Source organism: Lates calcarifer, linkage group LG2 (assembly GCF_001640805.2).
Source record: "Lates calcarifer isolate ASB-BC8 linkage group LG2, TLL_Latcal_v3, whole genome shotgun sequence".
NCBI classification, from domain to species: Eukaryota; Metazoa; Chordata; class Actinopteri; family Centropomidae; genus Lates; species Lates calcarifer.
This window is the reverse complement of record NC_066834.1, coordinates 15,872,763-15,899,421: the sequence shown is the minus strand read 5'-3', so window position 1 is coordinate 15,899,421 and position 26,659 is coordinate 15,872,763. Positions and strand designations below refer to the sequence as shown.

At 39.7% G+C, this 26,659-nt stretch overlaps 2 protein-coding genes across 2 annotated transcripts; one reads left to right on the top strand and one right to left on the bottom strand.

The window, feature by feature from the left end:
• Positions 1-750: 750 nt before the first annotated feature.
• Positions 751-1,567, top strand: LOC127142869 (cortexin domain-containing 1-like). The gene has a single exon (XM_051073296.1). The coding sequence runs from the start codon at positions 820-822 to the stop codon at positions 1,000-1,002; it is 183 nt and encodes a 60-aa protein (XP_050929253.1). The 5' UTR covers positions 751-819; the 3' UTR covers positions 1,003-1,567.
• Positions 1,568-11,959: 10,392 nt separating this feature from the next.
• fah (fumarylacetoacetate hydrolase (fumarylacetoacetase)) lies at positions 11,960-26,145 on the bottom strand. Its single transcript, XM_018692820.2, has 14 exons — positions 25,985-26,145; positions 24,945-25,055; positions 24,309-24,430; positions 24,148-24,197; positions 23,069-23,159; positions 20,809-20,906; positions 20,281-20,333; positions 20,058-20,157; positions 15,940-16,070; positions 15,324-15,399; positions 14,488-14,534; positions 14,210-14,311; positions 13,817-13,934; positions 11,960-12,492 (listed from the first exon to the last, which is right to left on the bottom strand). The coding sequence occupies exons 1-14, from the start codon at positions 26,063-26,065 to the stop codon at positions 12,416-12,418; spliced, it is 1,257 nt and encodes a 418-aa protein (XP_018548336.1). The 5' UTR covers positions 26,066-26,145; the 3' UTR covers positions 11,960-12,415.
• Positions 26,146-26,659: the final 514 nt, after the last annotated feature.

Below are 26,659 nucleotides of genomic sequence, written 5' to 3'. Positions count from 1 at the left end.
AACATATAAAGTTTTTGATACGAATGTATCCACCAACTTGGCTTTGATCTCTATCCCCTCTTCTCTCCTCTACAGTCCCTTTTAGGCCCGATGTCTCAATTAGATCACGGTGTTAGCTAGAGGCAAAACAGGAAAAACTGGAGGCAAAGGCTGATCACCTCAGTGGTAGACCGCGTAACCAAGTAAAAATGTTATCTTGCTGTGTTTTTGGGTGCCAAGATCAAAGTAGTAATGGGTCTGAATCACTTCCCTGCCATCAGCAGGAGAGTTACTGCCGCCAGGTTGCGTGCGTTTAAAATAACGCTGACATTTTTGCCTGGCTTTCAGACCTTTGGGATCAATCAATGTGTGTCCATCAATATTTTTACAGAGACTTGTAGGAGCTTTTATTGTACTTAACATAACGAGTCATTAACCTTTCTCCCAAATAGACCTTCTCATATTCAGCCACAGCATTGATTCTTCTTGTACCAGCATCTAAAGACTCATGCTCAGTTTCTCTTTAGTATACCTGCTTGGTTTCTAATTGTAAACGTCTGGCCTGTAATCTTGTCCAATTGTCCATCCATTGAGTTAGCATGTATGGGTCAGTCAGTCTGGTCCCACTGGTTAATGTTACAACACTCTCAGTCATGGAGAGCGAGTGACTGCGCATATTCAGATAAACTCGCATTTTCCTCAGCCATAATGTTTACTAACAGTGAATGGGTCTACATGACTTAACATATCGTCTTCCTCTCTCTCCAGTTGGGTCTTCAGGATGGTAGCAGGGTGCGTGGGTGTGTCTGAGCACAGCAGCAGCAGCAGACAACATCAGTCATGGAGGTGGAGGGTACAGCAGAGCCAGCCTTCGTGGACGTGGACCAGGGCCTGACTCTGGCCTGCATCGCCTTCCTCTGCCTGCTGCTGGTGGCCATGATCATCCGCTGTGCCAAGGTGATCATGGACCCCTACAGTGCAATACCCACCTCCACATGGGAGGAACAGCACCTGGACGACTGACACACTTAAACATACATATGCACACCATGTATAACGTGCGTTCTTCCGCGCAACCATACATAACAAAACCAGCAAAGTCTCCACCCAGAAAAAGGGTGGTTCTTCAAGGGTTCTGTAGTGAGACAGTGATTGTGTATGAAACCATAATGATTCCACAATCTATTTCTTTACCAAAAAAGACAAGCAAGCAAACAACCTGGTAAATTAAAAATACTTATTTAAGTGCATATCTTCTCCTGGTATAGAATTTCTTTTGTTTGAATACACCTTTTAAAATGGCTCTGCTATGGTACATATCTGAAGAACCGTCTCCTGGAAATTGGTTTTCAGTCTTCCAGTATATTCAAAGGGTTCTTTGTGGTACCAAGAGCATTCTGCAGTCGTAAAGGTAGAAAAACCCTCTCTGGTACTATATAGAATTTTTTTATTCAGAGTGGAGAAATGCATACAAACCAAGCATGAATATGAATCCTACATATCCAGAGGGAAAAATATGAAGCTTGCTTCATCCACATACTGACTAGATGGAGAAAGAGAGTGGGAAGCTGCTGGGATCATGTCTGCCCACTAAGCCAATGATGGAGTGACACTATTACAACTACAGAGTAAAGCACATAAACTTGGCTTTTTGTATCTACCTAGAGATGTCTTCAGGAGCCCCGGGGCTGCCTTACATTCCTGTCGGACTAACAAACACAATCAGCGATGGCAAGTGGACGCCAGCCTTGACTCTCCGCACTTTCCCTTTATATCGGTACACACTATAATGACAACTTAGCAGAGGATGAACATGAAGAAGAGAGGTCACAAAACTTCTGGGGCAATTTAATCAAGCTTTGCTTTTTATAACTTGCACAAGACTGGAAAATGGAACAGAAAGTATCAACGTCCCATATGGAGACAACCTATCATGAAAGAAATTAGCAAAAGAAAAAAAATCTCTTCCATAATCTCAAATTGTTGGAATTACTTATTGCTCTAATTTAAGCATAATTCCAGTTTATTGCAACTTGAATTATTGTAGGTTTGTCATTCTGCTCAGTAAGACAAGCATACTCATCAAGTTAACTGCTGAGATGTGGGAACATAGTGAATCACAAACTATCTGTAACTGTCAGCAAGTGTCAACATCCTTTACGGTTTATAGACAAACTTCCTGATTAACTTTGAGCAACAGTACCATACTTACCCTAGTGGTTCAGACAGTCTGGTTAAATTGTCTAAAACTGTTGCTGGTTGTTTAAAGCCTGGCTGATCATCTGACTGATTGTGTTTGTCATGTTCCATCACATTAGACTTTGCTGTGAGGTTTACAGATCTCAGCTACTGAAATGGCCAAAACTACAAAAATAAGACCCAAGTTGTGATAAACCAGAATCATACTATGATGGAATACATACAAGTTTTGAAGACACTGGTCTCTTTAATCAAGTTAACCATTATGTGTTGACAATACACTGCATACATAGAATGGTGTAGGAATTAGTCCTAAAACCTGGAAGTAAGTTACCATTTTAGCACCCCCAGTTCCCTCGTCCCAAAGTCAGTGGGTTTTTGGTTAAATGTCTGAAGGTCTGTGGTGTTGATGTTTTATCCTACTACATAAAATACATCAGTAAATACTCCACACATGTGTGTATGTATGTATATATATATATATATATATACATATATATGAAATCAAACACAAAAACCAGTCTACTCACCAGTCCACCATTACAGCCTTGTTGTGTTTATTCATGTTCAAACTATTACTAACTTTATAAGAAGAAAGGCTTTTGTAGAAGAAATTACAAGTTGGAAGCTTGGTGTTGGAGACGTTGACGTCATGTGACGTCATGTTTACTTGTGGTGATTACATTTAGGCTTCAAACATCAGAACAGTGGTGTTCATCTGTGAAAATTATCTTTCTGAACAATACGTTTAAGTGTCATAAAAAATTTCCACTGGCTTTTTTTTTTTTTGAGGGAACCAGGGTGTTGCTAACTTCCAGATTGGCCACCAAAAATATGTCATCCCTGCATCACTCTATTAGCAATACTGTGTAGGAATTAGGCATAATGCCATGTTGTGGTTGACTAGGTTAGGGATAGTGAACAATTGGAGACAGTTTTTGCTCCACACTTGGTGTAATGAAGCATTAGGACAAGCCTCTAGGGCACAATCACTCACATTCAATGTTGTCATCACAATCGTTAAATAGAGAATTTAAGTCTTCCACAACTTGATGATTTCCAGACATGACAAATTTAAAGGGGCATTCCACTGATTTTACAAGTCAAAATCAGTTTACTGGTCATGGTGAGTGCTTATCAATCTTTAAAAACTACTGTCATATCTAGGTTAGCTGCTGTCATACTAGCTTTTGTTACTCATTGGAATCTCTGATTGAATATTAGTTTGATTGTTTGTTTTTCTGAAATTCCAGATTTTTAATATCCATGAACGCTTTCATTTGATGCAAGTTTTTCCAACTTTTTAGCTTTTTTGCTTTTGAGCTGGTGATGTGTGTTAAAGTCACAGTATGAGCCTCTATTGCTTCAGTCTTGGCCATTCTTTTAATTTATTTGTCTTTTGCAAGTTCTCAAACTTTATGGAAGTGTCAACACCAAATCACTGGAGTGTCCCTTTAAATCATACAAGATGTCAATAAAATGTAGGGGGGCCTTTGTCTATTGAGTTTATCGTAAGGCTCATAGGCAGATTTTGTATGCTTTATAAAGAAAATTGTGACTTTCTTATAGGATTTGACTGACTTGTATTTGCTTGAGATTCAGTGTCTGAGTATACCTATAGAGCATTAAAGCTCAGACAATCTATAGCCATTTAGCCTTTACAGTAGAGGTCATGCTTGATTATGTGTTATTGCTGCAGCATGTCCTTGTCCTCTCCTGTTGCTGTACAAAATGCATACACACAAAAATGGAACTGCAAAACAGGCATTTCACGCAGTCCAATACTTCACAGCTCATGGCAGTACAAACTATTACAACCAGACACCACTGCTTCTATTCATAAATCTACCTTCTTTGCTTTGCCTGTTTCAGCCATTAGTTTAGAACATGCTGAGGTGTTCTTGTTGCCGTTAATCAAATCTGTCTTTGACTTATGTATCTGCACAGAAAACATTTATCATCTATGAAATGATTGTCAGTTGCATGTTATGAAGTGCCTATGCTTACAGTAAACCACACACAAGAGCCATTTAGCACAATGCTGAGTTCAACATCAGCTTCCTAGTCCCTTTACCTTAAATTCCTTGGAAAAACTAATATTTTTGGGGGGTTGGGGATAAAAAAAGACATGCTATGCTTCTCTTAAAAGGTCAGACAGCTGCTGCTTATTACTTTCTGGTGACCTCAGATATCCAGGAAATCGGTGAAGGTGGTATCAGGGGTCAGTGTGGAAGTCAGCAGTTTCCTGACAAGTTTGACTTAAAAACTGAATGAATGTTATGAAATAACCTCCTGTTTAATATGCTTTATAACAATGAGGTGAAGCACCATACACATTTCAGCAGTATCACAGAAAGAGGAAGAACAAGGAGCAAATGTCAGTGTCCACTTTATACAGCTGCATCGCATTTCAGCTTCATACATGACTCTTTCCTCCACTCCACTATTTTTATGTTTTGGTCCTATTTTTGCTGGAGCCTGAAATGAATGCACTTATTTATTGGCCGTTGACCTACAATTAATATTTAATGAGAATGATAATGCAATCATTTGCTGACTTTGTCTTCACACCTAACGTACACTGCAAAACTAGCATACTACTACTAGTTTCATCTTTGTAAAGAAGTAGCGAGAAAGATGGGAGATGGGAAGATAGAGAAAGAAAAAAGAGAGGAACGGTGGGAGACAGTTTCCTGCGCTTATATTTCTTTTTTGTCCTCCTTTGAGTTGGCAAACAATAAAACTGCATCATCGACATCTCATAAGACGGCCTTGTCTGCTGAGTATCAGCTGACTAAACCTCTGTAGCTTAATGACAATTAGAATGAGAGAAAGTTATAAGTGCTATTCTCATAGGTTCTGTATGGAGAAATCTGACAACCGTTGTTATTACTGATACCGGTGGCCATTAAGTGAACTGCAGCCTGGGTTGGGAATCAAACTGGGGACTCACTGCTCAGAGCACTAAAGCCCATGTGGAACGTGCCCTCACCATTCTGCTATCGGCCCCAGCTCTTTACATAGAAATCAATCTACAGGGTGATATTGGCAAAGGAGAAAGTCAGGGAATGGCTAATTTTTATGCCACATCGTAGCTGTATTGAAACTGTATTGTAACTGCGACACAGCTGGATTCAGTGGATGCAAGGCATGTACAGCACGAGCCTGTGTTCAGACTTTGCTAAGCCTCCTAGCAAATGCTAGAGGGTGTATAGCAAGCACAGAAATGAACAAATGAATGAATAAGTGTTTTTTTTATCCTTGAGGTGCTTCACATCTAAAAAAGACTGGACTGCAGCACAATAAAGATGATTGTGAATTACAGAACTGTCAAAAGTACCTGTCTTTTGTGTGCTTTGTAATAAAATTAATCTTACGTTAGATTGGACATATAATTGGGTCACACCAAAAGCCTGATGAAATTTCATTCAGTGCTAATCCATGGGGAACCATCTGCCAGCCCCAAGGCCAATTTCATCAACGTCTGTCTCGCATAATAGGCTAAACGGTATGGAGATGAAAATCTCTAGTCAGGCTTCGAGTCAAGGGTATAACCTGCACATTCAACCATCCACAGAGCTTTGAAGGTCAAGTTCAAGGTACCTACAGTGTATCATCATAATGAGGCCAGGACTATATTATGAGAATGTAAAACAGTGATTTAATTTGCTTTGGCTGTTAAATTGTGCCCTCTCTCTTGCCTTTATCCTTGGCTCTGAGCTGAAAGCCTCCTGTCTGTCTTCAGCCCTGTTTCTATGAATAGGTCGGCCTGCTCATGTTGAGCATGCTTACAGGGGCACAGGGTACCATTTACAACATTCAGTATGTATCTCACTGCGTGAGTGTTTCCTGCTAACATCTCTCTGGCATTTACATCTTGCTGCAAATTCTGCGAGAGTGAATATCTCACACCAAGTCCTAATCTTTGTACACTGGTCTTTGTTTGTGTCAGGACAAGCAGTTGTGCCAGTGCAGTCCTGAGCTCCTTACCCAGGTGACTCAATCTCCATTTACACCTCAACCTATATGACCCTAATGACCCACATGATGGCAGGATGGGTCAACAACTCTCAGGACCACATCCAATGTAACAACCCCCAACAAAGGTTAAATATCTGGGACTCCCCAACCAGCCTTTAGAACTTATGAAGCCTTTCAGATGAGAAGTGAAACATATTCAAGAAACCAAAAGAAATCCAGTTGCCTTCATCCCTAACATTAAGACCTCCATGACCTGGATAACTGAGAACCTACACATACATATTTTAAAATGCATCAAGGAAAGACTACACACAACACAACCACAGGCTGAGTGCAGGTATAGATATTGTTTACAGTGTGGCTGCTTTTGATTTGTGCTCCATAAAAGAAACTGCAGGAAGCACTGATTAGAGTTGAATTCATAGGATAGTGTAAACTGATAAATCATATGCTGAAAGATGTTGTTTTAGTCAAGGCCAATTATTTGTGCTAATACTATTTCCTCTGCTATGTAAGAATGTTTAATGATTTTAGCTCTAGATTCATTTTGCTGTTGTCTGTGAGTAAATGGCTTTTTGTTTCACATTTTTCTGTCAAGTCGTTGAGACAGGAAATCAAAGGTATCTCTGCTAACACTAATAGAAAGGATTGTAACACATCATTTAAACTGCAGAGCATCAAAATCAATTCTCAATTTCATCTGAAGAGTTGGCCAGAATGCATTCCACCTGACAGGCCACTGACCAACAGCCACATCACCAATCTTCTTCATATAGCTTCTTAAGTTACCGACAGTTTGCAAGAGAGAAAAACATGAAACCTGACTCAGTTAGTGGTTTGCAAGTAAAAAATATTCAGACCAGTCAAAACCATTTATCTGAATGTGGTCTGAATTGTTCTCTTTCAAATTTCCAGTGGGTAATTTCAAGTTTCACAATTTCAACTTTTTGGACTTACAAAGTCAGCAAGAAATTCAAACGTCCAGGGTTTCCAATCACTCACATGAGCTGAATATAAAGCCTTATGACATATAGGGTCAACTGGTGATCCTTGATTGGAATAGTAGTATTTCATTATGTTCAATGCAGTACATGCAGTGCTGCAGCTCAGATTCACAAACAATCAAGCTTCCTAAAGGAAAAGTTCAGTGGAAAAACATGAAATCTTTATTTAAATAAGCACTCAGTTACGAGCCCCTAAATGGGCCTAAAGTTATCTACGTAACATTGTTAACAAATTTTGATCCATAGTAAAGACATTGGCACACTGCCTGCCCAGCACCAAGCAGTATGCACACAAAATTAGCAACTAGCTGGTAAACACTGTGCAGCATTTAGCAGCTAAAGAACCTAATATTTCTCTGAGGAGTTGGTGGAAATCAAAACAGAGCTTCAAGGAGAGTGACCACTGGACTTTGATTTATCAGGTGGACACAAACATGGCTCCAAATGAAAAATGGCTCTAATTCCTCCCTGTCCGCTGCCTGTATTAACTCTGCTGTTATCTCACAGATATCTTTCACATCGCTCCCTCTCAGGTGTGAAATTGTCCTCTAAATTCTCCACTGCAAATCATAGGGAGCTCACTGAGAGCGCTAGGGAACAAGAGGAAGGGAGAGATGAAGCCTAAAAATCCCTGTGGGTGCTGGAGTGCAGAAAGTGCCTGACTAATTACAATGAGACAGGTTCTCCAAAGCTTTAAAACAGCCAGGAACGTGACTCCCAGCCAGGACGGATTGGTTTGGTGGGGGTGGGGGTAGAATGGATGATGAGGTTGGAGGGCATTCAGGCTAAGGTGGATAGACGACCAGATTATCCTACTCAAGTATGTTACCTCCCTGACATTTTACCAGACTAGATGCTGTCAGGGTAAAGATCTACTGCAGAAAATTCTGACATTTTGGAAAGCCCAATGGCTTCTATTTTAGATCAATATCAATTGTTCTCTCTCTGCATCTAGTACTTAAATACCACCATTGTTTTAACAGATAAGACTGTCTGTATCCTATATTTCTAACAGTCATTAAATCTCATGTGCAAGCCTGATACTACTCGTCAGTGCCACAGAGGTCCATTATTGTCCAAAAACTATTAAAACACATCTTACCTTTTATGGATATGTAGACAGGAAGCGTTTAGCCCTGACTCCAACTATGTACTTAACACAGAGACATTCTAACACAGTCTACCCTTAATCTTGTCTGTCTTCCCAAAATACTGAACTATATATTTAAGGGACAAAAATGAATGTGGTGCTGAACCTTATGTTTAAGGTTCTAGCAGGACTCTAGTAGTCCTGTAGGATATTAATGTCTAATGAATGAAACCTCCTCTTGACTTAAAACAAGGCACAACAACACCATTCCAATATGCTGGAGCTACAGTACAGGAACCATTTCTGGCACTCTGACCTTCTCCTCGCTTCATCTTTTTGTGTCACTCTAAAGTGCAGAATCGGATATTTTTCCATGCAGCCTTTTCACTATACACATTTGAAGATGGAAGTCTAATCTGGGTTCAGTAGGTGTGACAAAATAACCTCAACTGAAGATCCACTTTGTAGGTTTCAACCCAATTCTAATCAGTCTCTTAAGCCTCTTGGACATGATTGCTTGCTAACAATCCAGTTAGTCCAATATGCATGTATAAATGGGGTGAGAGCAACATTAGCATTCGCCTTCTATTTTTAATAAAGGTACATTCAATATTCACTCTCCTTTTAGCTCCATGTGGCTCTTTAGCTGCTACATGCACCACCCACTATGTTCACCAGTGAGTGAACAAACATGGCAGAGTTGCAGGCCATGGATAGTGAAAAGATGCCCTCAAAATAGCTGGTTTATGTATGTGTTATCTGTTAAGCATCAGTAAGGAATGGATGTTCTTCTCCACCTCTGTTTGGAGGAGATAAACCAAACGCCAGCACACAGAGCAACCCAGAGTCAGCAGGCTGATCTCTACAGGATTCCTCAACTCCTGACATTTACCAATTCACTGAGTTTTATTTCTGCTTTCATCTCTGATTCTGCTCCCAAACTCTCCTCTGCCCCCGTTGACTTTCACAGCCTGCAGGAGCCGGCTTCACTGTGGGCAATCCACCTGCCATGTTATTAACACACACACAAGCTCCACTGGAACAACTCATCTGATGCAAAATTGTGTCTCAAAAAATTATTTTCTCATGCATTTGGTACGATGCTACACTCAACAATAAACTTGAAGAAGCCACACAGTGGTTGGTTTATCAGAGGTGTTTTCAAATTGTATGATTTGATTTTATAAGAGAAAAGACTTGAAGGATGAAGACTAACTGGCTGGTTTGGCAAATGTACAGTACCTCTGATAAAGTGCAGCGTTCACTTGTTTCTCTGAGCTTTTTAATCTGAAGCATCTGGTTTCCGACACAGTTCCACAAGAACTAAACAACCATACGTCCCAAATTAGGAATTTGTCAAACAGCCTACTGTGACCACCACTACGCTGCAGCAGCAGGAAGCCTGTTCTACTCTTTAATAGCAACATAAAATCCATTCTCCAGATGAAGTGGTGAGATATCAGACAAGTCATCAGAATTATTTGAGGTGAAAAGATTGTTTATATCAGTTCTATATGAATTTCTACATTCATAGTCTCCAAGCATCCCTCTCACTCTCTCTCTGTCTCTCTCTCTCTCTCTCTCACACACAGCTGACATCTCACTGAGCTAATGCAGCAATAAAATTCACATTTAGAGTGCTGATGACTTTAACTAAGTTCATCCAAGTCTATCAGTGCATTACGGCACATCAGTATCCATAAGGCAGACAGTCCAGAGAGCCAGAAACACTGGGTGAAGGATACAAACAGCTTCAGCTGCCACAGTAGGAACAGTTTAATCTGCAGTCTCTGGCAGCAGAGATGGTCTTTATCCTCACTGTTTTTTTATTCATCATCTCGTGCTCATTTAAATGTGAGTGAGCCTGTTGTTTTACATCTTTTTAATTACAACAGCCTGAGTTATGTCTCACGCTTATAGGTATAAAATGCATGGTACTGTACTTTTCTCATTTAGTTTGTTGACTGAAAAGATAAGGCAGGTGTTATTATATTAGTCTTAAAATCAACAATGCATTGATTCATCTCTCAATACTTGAGGAAAGAGCAGGATCTTCATATATGCTAATGTGAAAAATACAACAAAAAACACATCAGCTTAACCTAAGCAGCTGGCAAACACCATGAAAACGTTTCTATGCTAACAAGTTTAACCCGTGCAGTCAGTTGATGTTTTTGGAGACACACACACACACACACACACACACAGGTCATGTCACTTTACCTGTGGGGCACTATCACTATTAGCTGCTCTTCTGTCAGAGTTGTCATCAAAGACTGTGTGTGGTATTAACAACCCGCAATAGTGTTACAAACACTCTTGATTACTGTGTGACAAAGTTTAGCTTATTAAAACAGTGTGGTTAGTGACAGACCGTTTTCCCCTCGGGGCTTGCCGTAGCAGTATCTGTTTGCTGCTGACACCGTTCAATTAAACTCCGCTCGGCTGCTGGCACCACATCTATAATATTAATATCAAACAAAGAAGCCATTCATAATGTTATAATTATAATCTTAAATGGATTGACTGGTTTTTGTCATCGGACACCTGGGTCTTCAGTAATCAGAGAAACAAGCTGGGCAAACAAACCCTCTCAGTGTCCTGTGCCCGCTGAAGAAACATCGATTTTTAATTTGAAATTGTTTTATTCAGTGTTTTTACCGGTTTTAATTACTTGGTCTGTTTGTTTTAGAGCGGAGGAGATCTGTGTGGATAATCGGCTCCCGCTAAAAGGTTTAACAAAAGGTTAACAAATTACCCACAGTGTCAATATTTAAATTGTCACTACAAGTCTGATTATCCAATTCACTAGCGTGATACAACACTCACCTGGTGAAGGACGGCCGTAGGAGTCGTGCTCGTTCACCAGCACCGCCGCTTCAACTCACTTCATTTTGTCACTGGATACCAGATCGAAAATGGCGGCCACTCAGTGAAAAACATAGCTGTTTTTTCTTTGAATTCGAGCAAATAATAATAACAGTTAATTCAATAATTAATTTAAAAAAAAAAAAAAAAGGAAAGAAAGAAAAGAAAAGGCATACTACAGACTTGAATGAATGAATGCTAGTTTAGCTAAAGCTGAAGAAGGTTTTCCTTCTTCCAGCGTCATGGCGTACAATTGTAGCTGCTTCTTTTTTTTTTAAAACGTATTAGCTTGTTAGCCTGTGGCTTTTCTTTGATTCCTGCTGTTGGCAGCTTATAGAGACATTCGTCGCTACAGTTTGGTTATGTTACACAACTTTTAATGCGTGTTAGCATTACTAATTGTGTTACTCTTCGATTTTAATACTTTTATCTCCAGGTTATTTCTTATATCTGCTACTGTTATCATTGTAGGTGAAGAAAATAACACTAGAACATCCCAGCATTACTGCAATTGGTGCTCTAGTGAGTATTTTCAATTTATTGGACAATAATGGAACTCTATCAAGAAATAAGATCAATCAGGCTTTGGATACACACACACACACACAATACTTGTTAAGAGATCAATTCATTGTTGGTTTGCACATGGAGTTTGTTTATAAGAAAAAAAAAGAACACAGAATATTACCAAGCTCATACTTTAAATGAACAACTAATATGTATCACATAAGAATAAACATGTCTTACTAAATTAGTAAATAATTGCTTGAATAAATTCAGAATGCAGATATCAGATGGGAGCAGTGAGTCCATGGGAAAACAAAAGACACAAATGCAGTAACATTTTTTAAAAATGATTTCATTGTAACTCAGGAGCCAAAACACATAAATCATCAATAACACTGATCCTGGTGGAATGGTAACACTGTGACGTGATTTGGGAGAATCGCTCTGCTGGATAAATATTGCAGGAGGATTTCAGTAACAAGGTCTCTACAACTCTACTCTAGACTACATAAAATGAACCTGAGAAAAGCTCATCAATTATTAACTAAAGCTGGAAACGCAGTTTTAAGAGGAAGATGTGTTTGTTTTAGAGAGGGCTAGATATCAGCACTTCTCAGAATTTATCGTTGGAACAATATTTCTCTTGGTTTATTCATCTCTTTTTTTATCCCACCCTGGTTGTTTTCATTCATAGGTAGAAAACATGAAAACAGGGTGAGTAAGTTTGTGTCTTCCACTATCTATGCTCCACAAAAGGCACGCCCACATGAGTAACAGTCTGTGTGTTTCAGTGTTTCACAGCTGGTAGTATGGTTCCCATGCAGGGTCCAAAGCCCACCCTGTATCCATCTCCTTGACAGTAACCTGGACAGAGGAAGAGATGGGACAGTATTTTAATTATAAACACACAACCATGGAGGTTATTGGAAGTTGGATTATTACAGAAAATGAACTGCAACCAACAAAAGATACTTGAATGTTTAGTCCATCAGATAATCTTCACAGATGAACACCACTGTTCTGATGTTTGAAGCCTAAATACAATCTCCAGAAGTAAAAAGTTAATGTTAGACTATAAACTAACTACACCACGGTCACATGACGTCAGCGTCTCCACCACTAAGCTTCCAACTTGTCATTTAATTTAGCTCTGACCTCTTCTACAAAAGCCTTTCTTCTTAGAAAGTTAGTGATAGTTTGAAAGAGTGTGAGTATAAACACAACGAGGCTGTAAAGGTGGACTGGTGAGTAGATCAATTTTCATGTTAACGTCCCCGACAACCTCTGTAGTCTCATTTAGACACTCGTTAGCAACCACCTTTTTTAAGACACGTAAAAGCTTCAAACATCAGGAGTGGAGGATTTACTGACTGATTTTATGTTGTAGAATAAAACATGAAAATGTCTTGAGCTTGTGTTAAAACCACAGACCTTATTTCAGACATTTAACCAAAAACCCACTGACTGCTAACATACTAATTTACTTCCTGGTTTTAGGACCTGTACCACTCTATATAAATGGCTTACATGCATGTTTAGTTAGCAGTGGTACTGAAGAATAAGGACAAAATAATTAAGGAAAAAATATTTCTAGGTATTTTTGGACATTATATTACTAAATTAATGAGTCCACAGTAAAGAGATGTCAAGAAATGAGGGGTGTGACAGAGTGGGGAGTGACATGAACAAAGGTTCACAGGAAAAATAAAAAACAGGGACATTGAGGGTCAGAACCTTAAAAAAAGATAAATGATGAAATGAAAAAACGTCATTCAGCCACACAAACTTGAATTCAGTTTTGGGATTTTTCTATAATCTGCTTTTTATGGTAAATATTAGACAGTTTTACCTCCTCAGGGCTCTAACAATTGTTCATAATAAGTAGGCACCGCCTAATTTTGAAGTGGAATTGCGTAAATTGTATATTTTATGCACAAAGTTTAGTTTACTACACAACCTGTGAAAACAGTTTTATAATGTTTTCTTTTCAAAGTCTGAGAAAATAATCCCTGAAGATGTCACAGTGATGTTTTAGTTATCTCTGCTTGGATTAGGTGTCACACATTTTAACTGCAAACCCGTATAACATAATTAAAATGTTTTTGTTGTTGTTCTCCTTTATGATGATGTAGTTTGAAAGCCATTTTTTGTGAATTATATATTTCCAGCTGAGTTATCACAGTCTAACCTGTGATGGTGACCTCATCTCCATCCTTCAGGAAGGTCCTGGTTTCTCCTCCTCCCAGGTCGATGCTCTTAGATCCCCTCCATGACAGCTCCAGCATGGAGCCAAAACTCTCTGGATCCTGGTGGGACACAGTACATACTATATGAGCACTGTACACTACAAATATACTGCACATTTAAAACACGAAGACAGAAAAGCTGACTCAAAGTGTAGATAATGTATTATCCAGCATTAAACTGGTCAAACTGTTGCTGAGAAATTTCAATTTATTTAAGTATACCTGATTAATACATCTTTTAGAATATCTAACACTTGACCATGATGCCTAGGGGCAGTCCTATACATAGCCCCTCTTAATCAAAACCTGAGCATATTGTAGAAACAGACACTCACAGGTCCACTGATTGTACCAGAGGCCAACAGGTCTCCTGGTCTGATGTTGCAGCCGTTGACTGTATGATGGGCGAGTTGCTGCTTCATGGTCCAGTACATGTACTAGAGAAAGGCAAAGGGTCAACAGGTTAAAAAAATAAAGTAACAAATGACAGAGAAAGACACAAATAACAATTAGTCCAATAATGTCACAGCAATCAGACCAGCTGTATGCTGACAGCTTATATGTTTTATTGTTTACTATACACGTGGTGAAGCACAGAGTGGATGTGACTCACCTTAAAGTTTGACCTGCAGATGGTCGCTGACTCCGCCATGTCCTGTCCTGTGACAGCAAACAGCAAAACTCACTCAGAGTGAAACAGGCGGCCGCTTCACAACATATTCCAGTACGCCTGACATGAAGCAGTGAGTTACAGTGAAGGCTTTGTACATTGTACCTCACTTTAGTATGTTCCACTACTTCTACCTCAAGACTTTTCAGAGGAAAATATTGTACTTTCCACTACATGAACCTGACAGCTATAGTTACTGGTTAATCTGCAGAATAAGATTTTACAAACCTGTAATGATCTTACAAAGTATGATCCAATTTTATCCACTTTAATTAAACCCAATTGTTAAAATTCAAACTCCATAATGAGTTCTTTGACACTAATAGTATATTTTTCTAATTGAACATACATACTCTTGATTTACTAGATTGTTAAAAGCAGGACTTTTACCTGAAGTATTTATGTTTTGTGTTGCTACTTTAACATCAGACAAACTACAAAAAAAAAAAAAAACAACTACAAATTCTGTGTGGGGGGTACATGGAAAACCCTCAGAGGTGTTGGTGGTAAAATATTAAGCAACATAGATGAGAGAGAGAGATGGAGGAAGTGATACAGAGAGAGAGAGAGAGAGAGGGAGGTATAAAAAAGAATTTAATGGCTACTCATTACCATGGATCACCTCAGGGCTTTTACTGCTAAGCAATGCATGTGTGTGTGTGTGTGTGTGTGTGTGTGTGTGTGTGTGTGTGTGTGTGTTGTGTGGGAGTGTGTGTTTACATGAATACACTGTGAAACCATTACAGTTGATCTGATGACAGTCACTTTGTGTACAGTACCTTTTAGTGACACAAACAGGTTAATGTTGAAAGTGTAAGCATCAGTGTGTTGAAGGTAGGGGAGGGGCTCTGGATCCTGCAGGAAATAAAGAAATAAAGCTCTAATGTTCACCACACAACCCAAGACTAAAACAGAGAGACATAACAACTTGACTTCTGTTAAATCCACAACACTAGAGAAACAAACAAATGTAAAGTTTGTCCTAAAGGTGGCACCAGAGGAAAAGCGATGATGTTCCTTAAATCAAAAGTGGTTTATGCACAGATGGACAATCTTTACATCTCGACAGGTTCAGCTCTACGTTCCTTTGCCTGAGCAGCAACAAGTGATACATTTGATGCAGTTCATCCAAGCATCAGAATTTTAACTAAATCTTATATTGCAACTGAAATTTTAGCTAAATTTTCTGTCACAATTCAAAGATCAAAACCATGCTAACTGCCAACAGAACATCTTTATGACTTAACAGAGTTATTAAAGGCACTTCCTGAATAAATGTCACATCATTAGACCAATTAGCCTAAATGAGTAATTTGATGTCAGATGTTCTCTTGGAGTTTAGGATCACCATTGGACGCTTCTCTTTACTGGTGTTAAATTGTGGCCCGTACTAACCTGGACGGGGTTGGGCTCTGCAAAGGGTAATAGTGCCTCCATAGGGACGACCCAGGGTGAGATTGTGGTCCCAAAGTTCTTCCCCAAGAAGGGACCCAAAGGAACATACTCCCATGACTGGATGTCCCTGGCTGAGAATAAACACACATTTTACAGCATAAGAAGGCAGGTTATGGTTCTCCACTCTCTCCTCACCTCACTGCTGCAACTGTAAAAAGTTTCTCAAAACAAAGATCAGTTCATCAGTCAGAGTCATTTCTGCTCAGTGAGCCATGAAAGCACCGTCTGTGCTACAACTAACTGACTGCCACTGTAGACTCACACCCAGGAACACAAAGTATGTATGTAAAAGTAACAGTTTAATTTACACTTTTTTTTTTTTGAGTTTGTCTTTTGTTTAATTTTCTGTCTGCAACTTTGTGTTTTTTTGTGCTGCTCTCTGTTTTGGCTAGGTCTCCCTTGAAAAAGATTTTAATCTCAATGGGACTCTCCTGGTTAAATTTAAAAAAACTAAATAAATATGCAAGTTGTATTAATCTTACTAATCTTACCTACTTTATGTACTGCAGGCAGTTCGGTCTCTAACAGGTTCAAACTGGTTCATAAAAACCTTATTTTCGTTAAAACAAGTGGGAAAAATCTGTTAGTGTAGTAAGAGTATATCAGCCTGCTGGACACTGAGACCAAACCTTAGAAAAACACTTTAGAGGAAGTAATTTACACAAGAAAAGGCTGAAATATTCTTACTGCACTGGATATATTTTTTCATTTGATCATATGTTAAGTAGAAGTAGCAGAAGATGGAAATACTAAAGTAAAGTACAAGTGTTGAGTAAACGTACTTAGTTACATTCCACCATTCTTACATTTAGAGGCTCAGAGGTTTAATAAAATACTTTGCTGCCAGTAACTTCCTACAGCCATGTGCTCCCAGAGCTCCCCTCCACTGTGAAGCTAATGAAGCAACAGTGAGATAATCTTCAACTGTCAGAGCTTCGATGCTAATCTGCTCTCAGTAGCTTCCTCTGTGCTCGCACACGGTTCATTGGCCGAGCCTTTGCCTCACCCACTGTGAGCCTTAAAGAAATGACACTGGTTAAACCACTGTGCAGGACGAGGAAGAGAGGAGGGGAGGTGGGGAGAAATTGAATTTAGCGTGTAGTCGTATGGTAAAAATTCTGGATGGCAAATATGAGCCTGTGGTGAACTCTGCACAGACTGATCTCTGGAGGGCTTCAGCAGTCAAGAACAAAACAAAAAAAAAAAGTTAACTTTCAAGCTGCACATTCAGCAGAAATGTCACAGACTGAAGAATCTCTCTCGGTGTGCTGCAGTGAGAAAAAAAAATAAAACAAAACAAAACTGGGACCCGCTGTACAGATATATATCTGTGCACCAGTATGACAGGCTGTCCTTGAAACATTCAGTGTGCACAATGTGTAGCAGAAACGTTTCAAAGACGGAAGCAGAGATCACCTGAGTAATACTGCTCCCATACACATGCACAAGAAAGGAAACAGTTTTCATGAGCATCACAAACACCCTGACATGAATCTCTGTGTTATCAGAATTTAATCCATTTGGTCAAAAAAAATGTTTAAGTTTTTTCCCCTGAAGAGGAAAGAGGAGGAGGCCCAAAGAGTAAATACTCATCTTAAGTTACCACAGTATAACTGGCTGATGAGGACATATATCACAGCAGAGAAATGACAGATCTGTGTACCAGAGGTAGACTGATGATGGGAACATTTTTTTCACTGTGTGGGAGTGTAGACAGGAAGGAGGTTAAACAAACACTGGAGGAAAACGCGAAGGTTAAGATCCCACTTGACCCTAAACTCTGGGGCTAAAGATTATTAAAAGGTAGGAAAGTCACAAAATCAATTAGTATCTGACAACGCTGTGATAAATAATCAGCTGTTGAGCTATTATTTCTTTATCTACAGTGCTTTTATAGGCTGGTTTTGTACTGAATTGAATGATGTAACAGAAATCATGTTATGTGAGAAGGACTTGATGTAGTCCATGTACCAAACTGTCTGTACTGTATCCACTGTGCTGGACACTGGAGCTGAAAGTGTAGACTCAGTCCTTAATGAGAACGCCACTGCTGTATTCCTCCTCACACCTCACTCTGTCACGGGCCATAAAGCAGTAATAGCCACTGTGCTTTATACACATGGGGCTAATGTGGTCTCTGCCAAAGGACTAATAAAAGAAAATAAAAACTAGTTGTGTTGAAATGCTACTAACTGTATGCTTTAAATGACCTCCTAAATCACAGAGAGTCAGGCTGTGGCTTCAGGCAGATACAGTACAGTAGATTACAGAGCGCTGCCATATTGAACTGAGCAACAGTGTAACAGTGAAGACTGGGCGGATGGAAGTAAATTAATTACATTTATTATTACTATACACCCACACCCTGGGCTTGTTTATGAAGTGACTGACAGTTTTAACTGAGCCATATGTGTTGTGTTTAGGTATTTTGAAGTGGATATGTAGTTTATATGGAAGTAATTTTGGTTTTTAAGACTTTACTTATCAATTTTAATTTTATTTTCATTCATTTTCATCAAAACCTCAGAGTAACAGTCCCCCAGCTGTTTCAGATTTGGCTGCTCTGCTCTCAGACATACAGTAAGACATCTCTAGCTTCAAATCAGTCCACATCTGACTTCACGTGTCCCTGCTCCACACAGACTGTTGATGAATTATGCAGGTGGACTGAAAGCGGGGTTTTCTGAGAGGACCCAGGGCAATTTAATTCCATTAGAAATTTTTACCGATCACTAGAATTTAGCCCCAATTACAGAGTGTTTAAGAGTAGGTACATGTATTATCTCCCCACATACAGTTCTGACAACTCTAAATCAATAATCCTACATTATGGATCCTGGGGCTAAATCTAATTAAGTCCTGATGTGTGAGCTTTGTTGTGTGTCTACTTAAGGACCATGATGTTAAAACCCATGAGAACCTCTGACACGTGCAGTAACAGAGCTCCTCGGTTATCTCTGATACATAAACGATCTAAACATTACGCAAAACCACAAAATGCATGAACTACATAAACTGTACGTGCTGCACATATAAAATACATTTTATGTTTTTATTATAGCTGTCAAAGTTAATGCAATAATAACACATTAATGCAAATTCCTTTCAAACACCACAATTTTTTTGACGCGCGATTAACACACGCGCACTCTGTGATTATGATCGTAGTTTGGGAAATCAGGAAGTGACACAGCAGTAATGTTGTGGATGGTGAGCAGAAATAGATAAAGAAAAGGGTCTTTTGAACGGCAAGTTCAGCTTCAAAGCTCTGCCACATGGTTCTCTCCACAAGACCAAAGTTATTTGCTTTTACTGTTGACGTGAAACCGGAGTACGTCCAGCCTCCAATACCATTTGCTGGAGAATATTCTGGAGAGTATTTGTCATTGTTTTGGATTGTTGCAATGATAATAAACGTACATTTGCATAAATCTGCTTTCAGTCCTCTCAGGTTTAACACATACAATGTTTACACATCATCACTTGGTATCAGAGGATATCACCCTACCATCTTTAGATTTTTCTGATAATAATTAGTATGTTGTTGTTGTTGTTGGCTTTAGTTTAGGCGAATGTTGAGGAAACAGTCTGGCAGGCTTCAGTATCACAGAGCCAGGAGTGAGGAGGGGATATTAGAGGAGATGACAGTCAGACAGTAACAGCACAGTGCATGTCCTCTCAGGAGATTTCCGGCTGAATCAATAATACATATTCCCACTCGTGTTTTGATGAGGACTGTCGCTGCCATTTAATCTAAAACCATTTCCATCTGCCTAAATGTGAGGAGACTGCATGTATAATTCAGAGGTAAATTAAGGAACAAGTGTGCCTCTAAGTGAAACGTCACTGCTGCTAAGTAGTGATTGAGCAGCATACACCAGTCACACACACTTCACTGTATGAACATCAGCACTGAAATACAGATTTTATAGGAATTGTATGCGACTGAAAAAACAGATCACATAATCCGTGGTTTGTCAGGATGTGTGAGGGAACTCTGAGAACCATCTATAAGCCCGTGCAGTCAGGATGATGATGTGTTGTGAAGAGGCTCTTACCACTCCAGTCGTTCATGAGAACCATGCCAAAGATGTGTTCATGGGCCTTCTGGATGGGAATGGGCTCCCCCTGCTGATTCCCTCCACCAACAAAGAAGGCCTAAACGGGGAAAAGAAGAACTTTTAAATAAAACAGCAATGAAATACTGACATGTGCCACTCAGGCCTTTCTCTCAGGCATGTTATTTCAAAATCAAATCGATTGAATAAAGACTGCAATCACCATCTCCAGCTCAATGTCCAACTGCTTAGATGGGCCAAACACCGGAGGTTTCGCTAACAGAAAGGAAAAGGTAAACATAGTTATCATCAGCTGCAGGCTCTGTGACTAATATCTGTTCAAATGGCGACTAGATTTTGACACAGAGAACCTCTTAAAAACAGAACCTCAGGGTTTTTAAGGTAAACATTTTAGCAAACAGTTGTTTTTTTTACACACCCCCTCTGTTACAGAACAACATACTCATTTATTTAGAGTCATGATTGCGCAGATTTCACACTGTCATCTTGTTTTCACATTGTCATTTGATACATTATTATTAAATGTGATTATAACTGGAATTATCAGTATTTTTATATTAACAATAGATCAAATGACAATGTGATGTAGTGTGAAAGGTGTACAGAGTGCTTCAGCATCTTTCAGCTCAGAATGTTTTAGTTGTTTCAACAGCAGCAGCAGGTTTTCAGACAAAAGACTCTGAGAAAAGCACTGCACACTGCACGTCAGCACCAAACATGAGGATCTTACTCTGGTCAGGCCTCGTCTGGCCTGAGGGGCGGCGGATGGGGGTCCCTGAAACAATCACTGATGACGCTCTGCCATGGTATCCCACTGGAAGCCTCAGCCTGCAGGACACAACACCCAAGTTAGAACAACAGAGGCCACAATGGGAAAATAAGGCTGAGTTATAACATGAGCTGTTGTGATCCTACAAACTGTGCAATTCACACAACAAGAGGTATTTATGTGACTGCACGCTCACGGCAGTCACATAAATACCTCTTCTCAATGACTTCATTGAGTTTATGTGAATCTCTAGTGACGGTCATACAGTTATATATAAACAGTATACTGTACAGATGTCTGTAGCCTCGAGGCTAAAGGCGTAAGCCTGAATCATCATCCTACAGGGAAAACTGACAGTATCCACAGATACAGTATTTCTATCGATGCAGCCAAGTCACTGAACCCTGAGGAGCCGCCAGCAGAGAACTTCTTCCCAGTGTGAAAGCAGCTGCTTTAATGTGACAGTGTGATGGTAAAAAGGAGACACAGAGTTTATCTTTTTTTCAACAAATTAAAGGACCAGGCCAACTTCTTGTTTTTCCTTTCTTTTGCTCTCTTCATTAAACCTGTAAAAACACATTTTCTGGTAACAAACAGCAGTAACAAGTTGTCAACACAACAGTGACATATCATCACCTTTCCAGTTGCTGCTAAATGACACAACCAGCTGTTGGAAGTTGTGTCTCTGGCCTGAGTCCAATGTTTATTCTCTTCTAGCTGTGTTTCCAGCTCCTGAGGGAATTACATGTATCTGGCTCTTGTGCTGCTAAATGCTCCACTAACTGTGTCTGTCTGTTGTTTTGTGATGAGCAGGCAGTGAGTTTGTGGACCTTTTTAAGTGAAAACAGCTGCCTGCTGTGTCCGGAAATTAGGGGAGAACCGAGACAAAATTAACACTTTGTTTTAAAAGATACTGTTACAGATAGAAACTAATTTTCGTGGTGATCAGCAGCTCAGGTGTGTGCTCCATCAACACCAGGTGCTATTTTGTAAAAAAAATGTGGAGCAGCTATGGAATAATTTGACTCTGAATGGAAGTCACACATTATTACTTTCATCCCTGTAAGCCGGGACAAAAACAACGCAATGGTATAAACTTGAACTGTTTATATTATTCTTGTTTTAATTTAAAAAGTCTCTTAATATCCTTGTTGCAAACATATCCTTTGTCTTAATCACAAAATATTAATTTCAGATTAAATTTAATTTTTAAGACATAGTGCCTGACAACCAGTGCACATTTTTTTTCATACCCAAGTGGATCAGCACATCAACACTTTGCATTTCCTTAAATTCCTGCCTCAAATTATGTTTTTACATAAATTTAATAAATTCTGTAACACTGACTGCATTAGTGGTGGAGGTAAAAGAAACAGCTGATACAATCGTCCTGACAGTGACTCCAGACGTTTAAACCTGACCAATATATACACTGAAAACACTGACACAGTTTGGGCTAATTAACTTTTTGCGATTAAAAACAGTTTCCCGAGTAAAACTGAGTAAGCGTAGCGTTCTCTACCTGGTGACGCAGTAAGACTTACACAGGTGCTCCCCCAGACCATGAACTGAAACTAAAAAGTTCCATAAATCTCTGACAGCTTTTACATTGCCACATTATTTTTGCAGTTACATTATTATAAAAATATTGATTATAGCTGGTTTAAAATATGGATCAGAGAACCACATCAACCATCCTCTGATCAGTTCCCAAAATGTGTCACCAGTGGTAGTTTAAAAAAAAAAAAAAGCTCATTTGGGTCCAAGCACAGACTCAAAAACATGTGCTTCATTGCTAAAAACTATCTGGCCTCTTCATATTTGACATGACTCTGACAGGCAGGAAGAGCAGCCTGCCAATCACCTGCTTAACCACAGTGCAGCATGTCAGACTCAGAGGGAGACAGAGATGCCCCGGCTGCCTTTGCATTTCTCCCACGAGAGGGTCCTGGAATAAATGAAAGCTGTGTGAGCTGTGTGAGTGAGGCTGCAGGAGGCTCCCAGAGCCCTGCTGCACAGTTATAATGCACACTGATGCTTTGAGGCCCAAATCAATTAGAGAAACCTTGTAACACCCTCCACATATCACAGTGTTTGCAGAAAGCCTTGTTTCAGGCTGTCTCTCAGTATCTGGGACTATGTGAAGACCTCTCTCTGTAAGCTTCTTGTTTACTCTACAACAGCTGTTTGTGTCTGTTGCTTGTTTTGACTGATAGTGTACCAGTTTGGCATCAGGGCGTTCTCCTTTCCCCGGAACATGATGCCGACGTTGGTGGCATGATCTCTGGAAGAGTAGAAGTCAGTGTAATCACCTGAGGATAAACAGAGAGGAGAGTTTATAAGATGACCTGGCTGAAATATTGGGATTTATTGCCTGAACCTTTCTTTTTTTAGTGAACTGGAATAAATCTGAGTGAATGAGCCAAGTCAAAAGTAACAGGATTGTGATATGTGGTTAAACAGTGCCCCCTTGTGCCTCAGAGCCACACAACTACATGAATACAACTTTTGACGCGTTCTTCCAGCCCAGTGTTTCAGCATGATGATGCTCTGTGCACAAAGGTATGTCCCTGAAGAAATTATTTTCCAAGTTGAGTGTGGAAGAGTTTATATTTCAGCCCTTTCTGTCATCCCACAAAGGCCCACCAATCAGAGGGTTAGGGCAGCATGGAGCCAGACCGAAAAAAAAACCCAGCGGAGGAAAAGTCCTTTCCTTTCTTCATAGCTCATTTATGAAATCCTGCTACACCATGTCTCTCCTGCCAGGCTGCTGACACTGTCAGCCTGTATTAACTCGCTGTAACACTGGTAGTTTCTGCTTTAACTGAGCACAAGCAGTGAAAGACTGCTCCTGCCCAAGTGTAGGACCAACAGACTCAAGAACTCCTTTGTCCATCATGCTATCACACTCTACAACTCCTCACATGGGGGGAGGAGGAGATAGAGTACAGAGGACAGAAGGGAAGGAGCCAGCCATATACAGTTCAGTATATTTATCTTAATTCATTCTTATTCTAATCTATTTATATTTTCTGCTGTTTGCAAACTGTCCTGTGTGTTGCTTCTGTCTGTATAAGCTGCTGGAAACTTAATTTCCCTGAGGGAGTCATCCCAAAGGGATAAATAAAGTCTAGTCTAAGTCTCTAAGTCTAATTCCAACGAGCATGCAGCTCTCAAAAAGGTAGAACTAAACCAGAGCTGAGAGTATCAAAGCAGCTAACAAAAACGAGTCACTCTGTGTGATGAAAAAGTCAACTCTGATAACAGGAGTTTAATCCTCAGAGCACAGGAGAGGCTCACCGATGTCTGCAGGGAGGTGCATGGTGGCTGCACTCTGGTGGACAAACGCTCTGCAGAGATGAGGACAAAAAGACAGAAACCTAATGTCAGCCACCAAATAATTAAGGCCAGAAGCCTTCTGGAGATTTTTAATTCATATCACAGATGCTACACAGACCGACCTGCTTCGGAGGCTGACATCATCTCTCAGTGTGCTCTCATTGGCTGACAGCAGCACCTGCAAGGTCCTCCTGGCCTCCCTCCAGGCCTCATAACCAAGAGCCATGAAAGCATTCAGTGTGGGCTTGTATGAGACACAGATACAGATTAAAGTATGATAAATATTGACAAACACACAACATAAGCAGTGGGTTAGATCACAAACTATATCTTAACAATACAGAAATGATCTTTTGTAGAAGGTAAAGGTTTAAAGTCTGGTTCAACCCCAGTGACCTGAACACAGGAATGACAAGATAATATTTATATATTTTTGACACATTGGATATGATCATTAGTTTTGAATAATGTTTGATGCTCTGGTGGTTTTTCTCCATTGTTATACAGCTGTTTCTGCCTATAATGGATATCTTTGGCAAGTCTATCAAGGGCATTATGTGACCCACAGCTCCAAATTTGCCCCGAAAAACAAAAATCAAAACCTGTACAAATTCTTATCCTCTCATCCAACAACCTCTGAACTTGTTAAAGGGTTAAACAGGCAGGAACATTAAGGCCATAGGGCTCACTGGACTTACTTCTGACAGGTCCTATTATCGTACAGAGTATGATAATACTACATAAATAATTAAACTAACCTGGTCAAAGACATCCTTGTGTTTGGAAATCACAGGTCCTTGAAACAAAGACTTGATCACACTGAGGTCCAGAATCTGGTCTCCAATTGCAACACCAATACGACGTTTGGGCTGTGGAAATAAACACAATCAAATATAGCTACAAATGATCCACAATACATTTACTTAAAAAACACAAATAAAAGGTTACCTTATAAGGAAAAGAATTGAACTATGTCAAATTGTGTGACATGATTATGTGTTTAGGATGAGCAAGTATATTTAAGTAGGCTTTTCTTTTTAAAATATGCAATGTATTTGAGTGTAGTCAAATTCAGTCAAGCTGTTCCAACTAAAACTGAGTCAAACTGACTTAATATATTCTCCCAAATCAAGTGGGTGTCACCTGAATTTTATAATACACTACACTTAATGTTCCTTGGTGTAGTCAACTTCAATAAAGTTGACAGGAAGTCAATAAGTCACACAAATGTAATGTACTGTGTCTAGAAGAACAGCCATCACTGCAACACTCCACCAATCTGGGCTGCAAAAAAAGCACCTGAAGGAACAAGATTCTCTAATCCGTTGAAACCAAGACTGACTCTAGAGGAAACCAGACATGACCTCTTCCTCTTACCAAAAGGCCCCTCCTCTACTCTGATCGGTCAGTTTGGCCGGGCTCTAAGAAGAGTCCTGGTTGTTTCAAACTTCTTCCTGTACTCCAGTTCTTTTAAGTTTTCAATGTTTCCTCCAGAAAGCTACAAGTTAATCTGCAGTATCTATGGTAAAACTGATTCCACAGTGCACTCATGGCTGCCATAGAGACTTCAACACACTTCACACATATCCCTCAGTACACTTCAGCAAACTGTGATTGTGACAATGAAGAGAAAGTTCCCAGTAGAGATCAACTTTCCCTTCGTGGGCCCTAAATTATCTACAGGTTTTATTTTGAAAATCATGACCAGAAGTCCTCAGTGTTTCTGTCTTGACAACACTTCACTCTGCAAGTCAATAAAAAGCTCTGTTTCTGTCAAACAAAAGCAAAGTGCACTTACATTATCGGGCGTGGAGAATATTCCATATGGCAGGTTGTGGTAGGAGAAATCTGAGGTTGGATCTACTTTTATAAAGGACATCTTCTCTCTGGCAGTGGTTCTCTACTCAACCTTACTGAGTTACTGAGCGACTGAACAGCAGCAGTAAGCGCTTCCAGATGTTTAACTTTGGACAGGCCCGCCTCCCACTGCACAGCCAATCACACACTGCCTTTAGTATCCACCCTAATCCAGACCTCTAGTAGTTAATTCCAACCAGCCCGGTAAATGACTAAGCAAAATTGTAGTCCAGGCACTGATCAGTCTCATTGGTTCTTAATACAAGTTAAAAGAAATAGGCAAATTCTAAAATGCCTGATGTGGCAGTTGTTCAGTGACAGAAAAAGATATTAAAAACATTCCTGCATGAAGGGAAGATGGTAGATAGTTTAAGGGAAACAGAAGTTTAAAAATACAGGGTAAGTGTAAAGGTATAAAAGGTATCTGAGAGAAAATAATTATCAAAAAGTATTTAAAGGAAATAAGCACAGTTAAATGTTTAGTCTAAGACATAATAGTGAAACAGGCATACTCAAACTTAAGTTTTTAAAAACAGGCTTCATATGAGGAAAACTGAATATCTTAGCTGCAGTCACCACATTTATCCTCTTCTCTGGGCCCAGACATTTCCACAAT

Bases quoted from the DNA above. Each gene is read 5' to 3' on its own strand.
- LOC127142869 (XM_051073296.1), top strand. From the start codon at position 820: ATGGAGGTGGAGGGTACAGCAGAGCCAGCCTTCGTGGACGTGGACCAG.
- fah (XM_018692820.2), bottom strand. From the start codon at position 26,065: ATGTCCTTTATAAAAGTAGATCCAACCTCAGATTTCTCCTACCACAAC. The intron at 23,160-24,147 runs GTGAGCCTCTCC...GTTTATCCTCAG, and splicing joins GCACCTCCCTGCAGACATCG to GTGATTACACTGACTTCTAC. The intron at 20,334-20,808 runs GTAAGATCCTCA...CCTTTCTGTTAG, and splicing joins CCAGACGAGGCCTGACCAGA to CGAAACCTCCGGTGTTTGGC.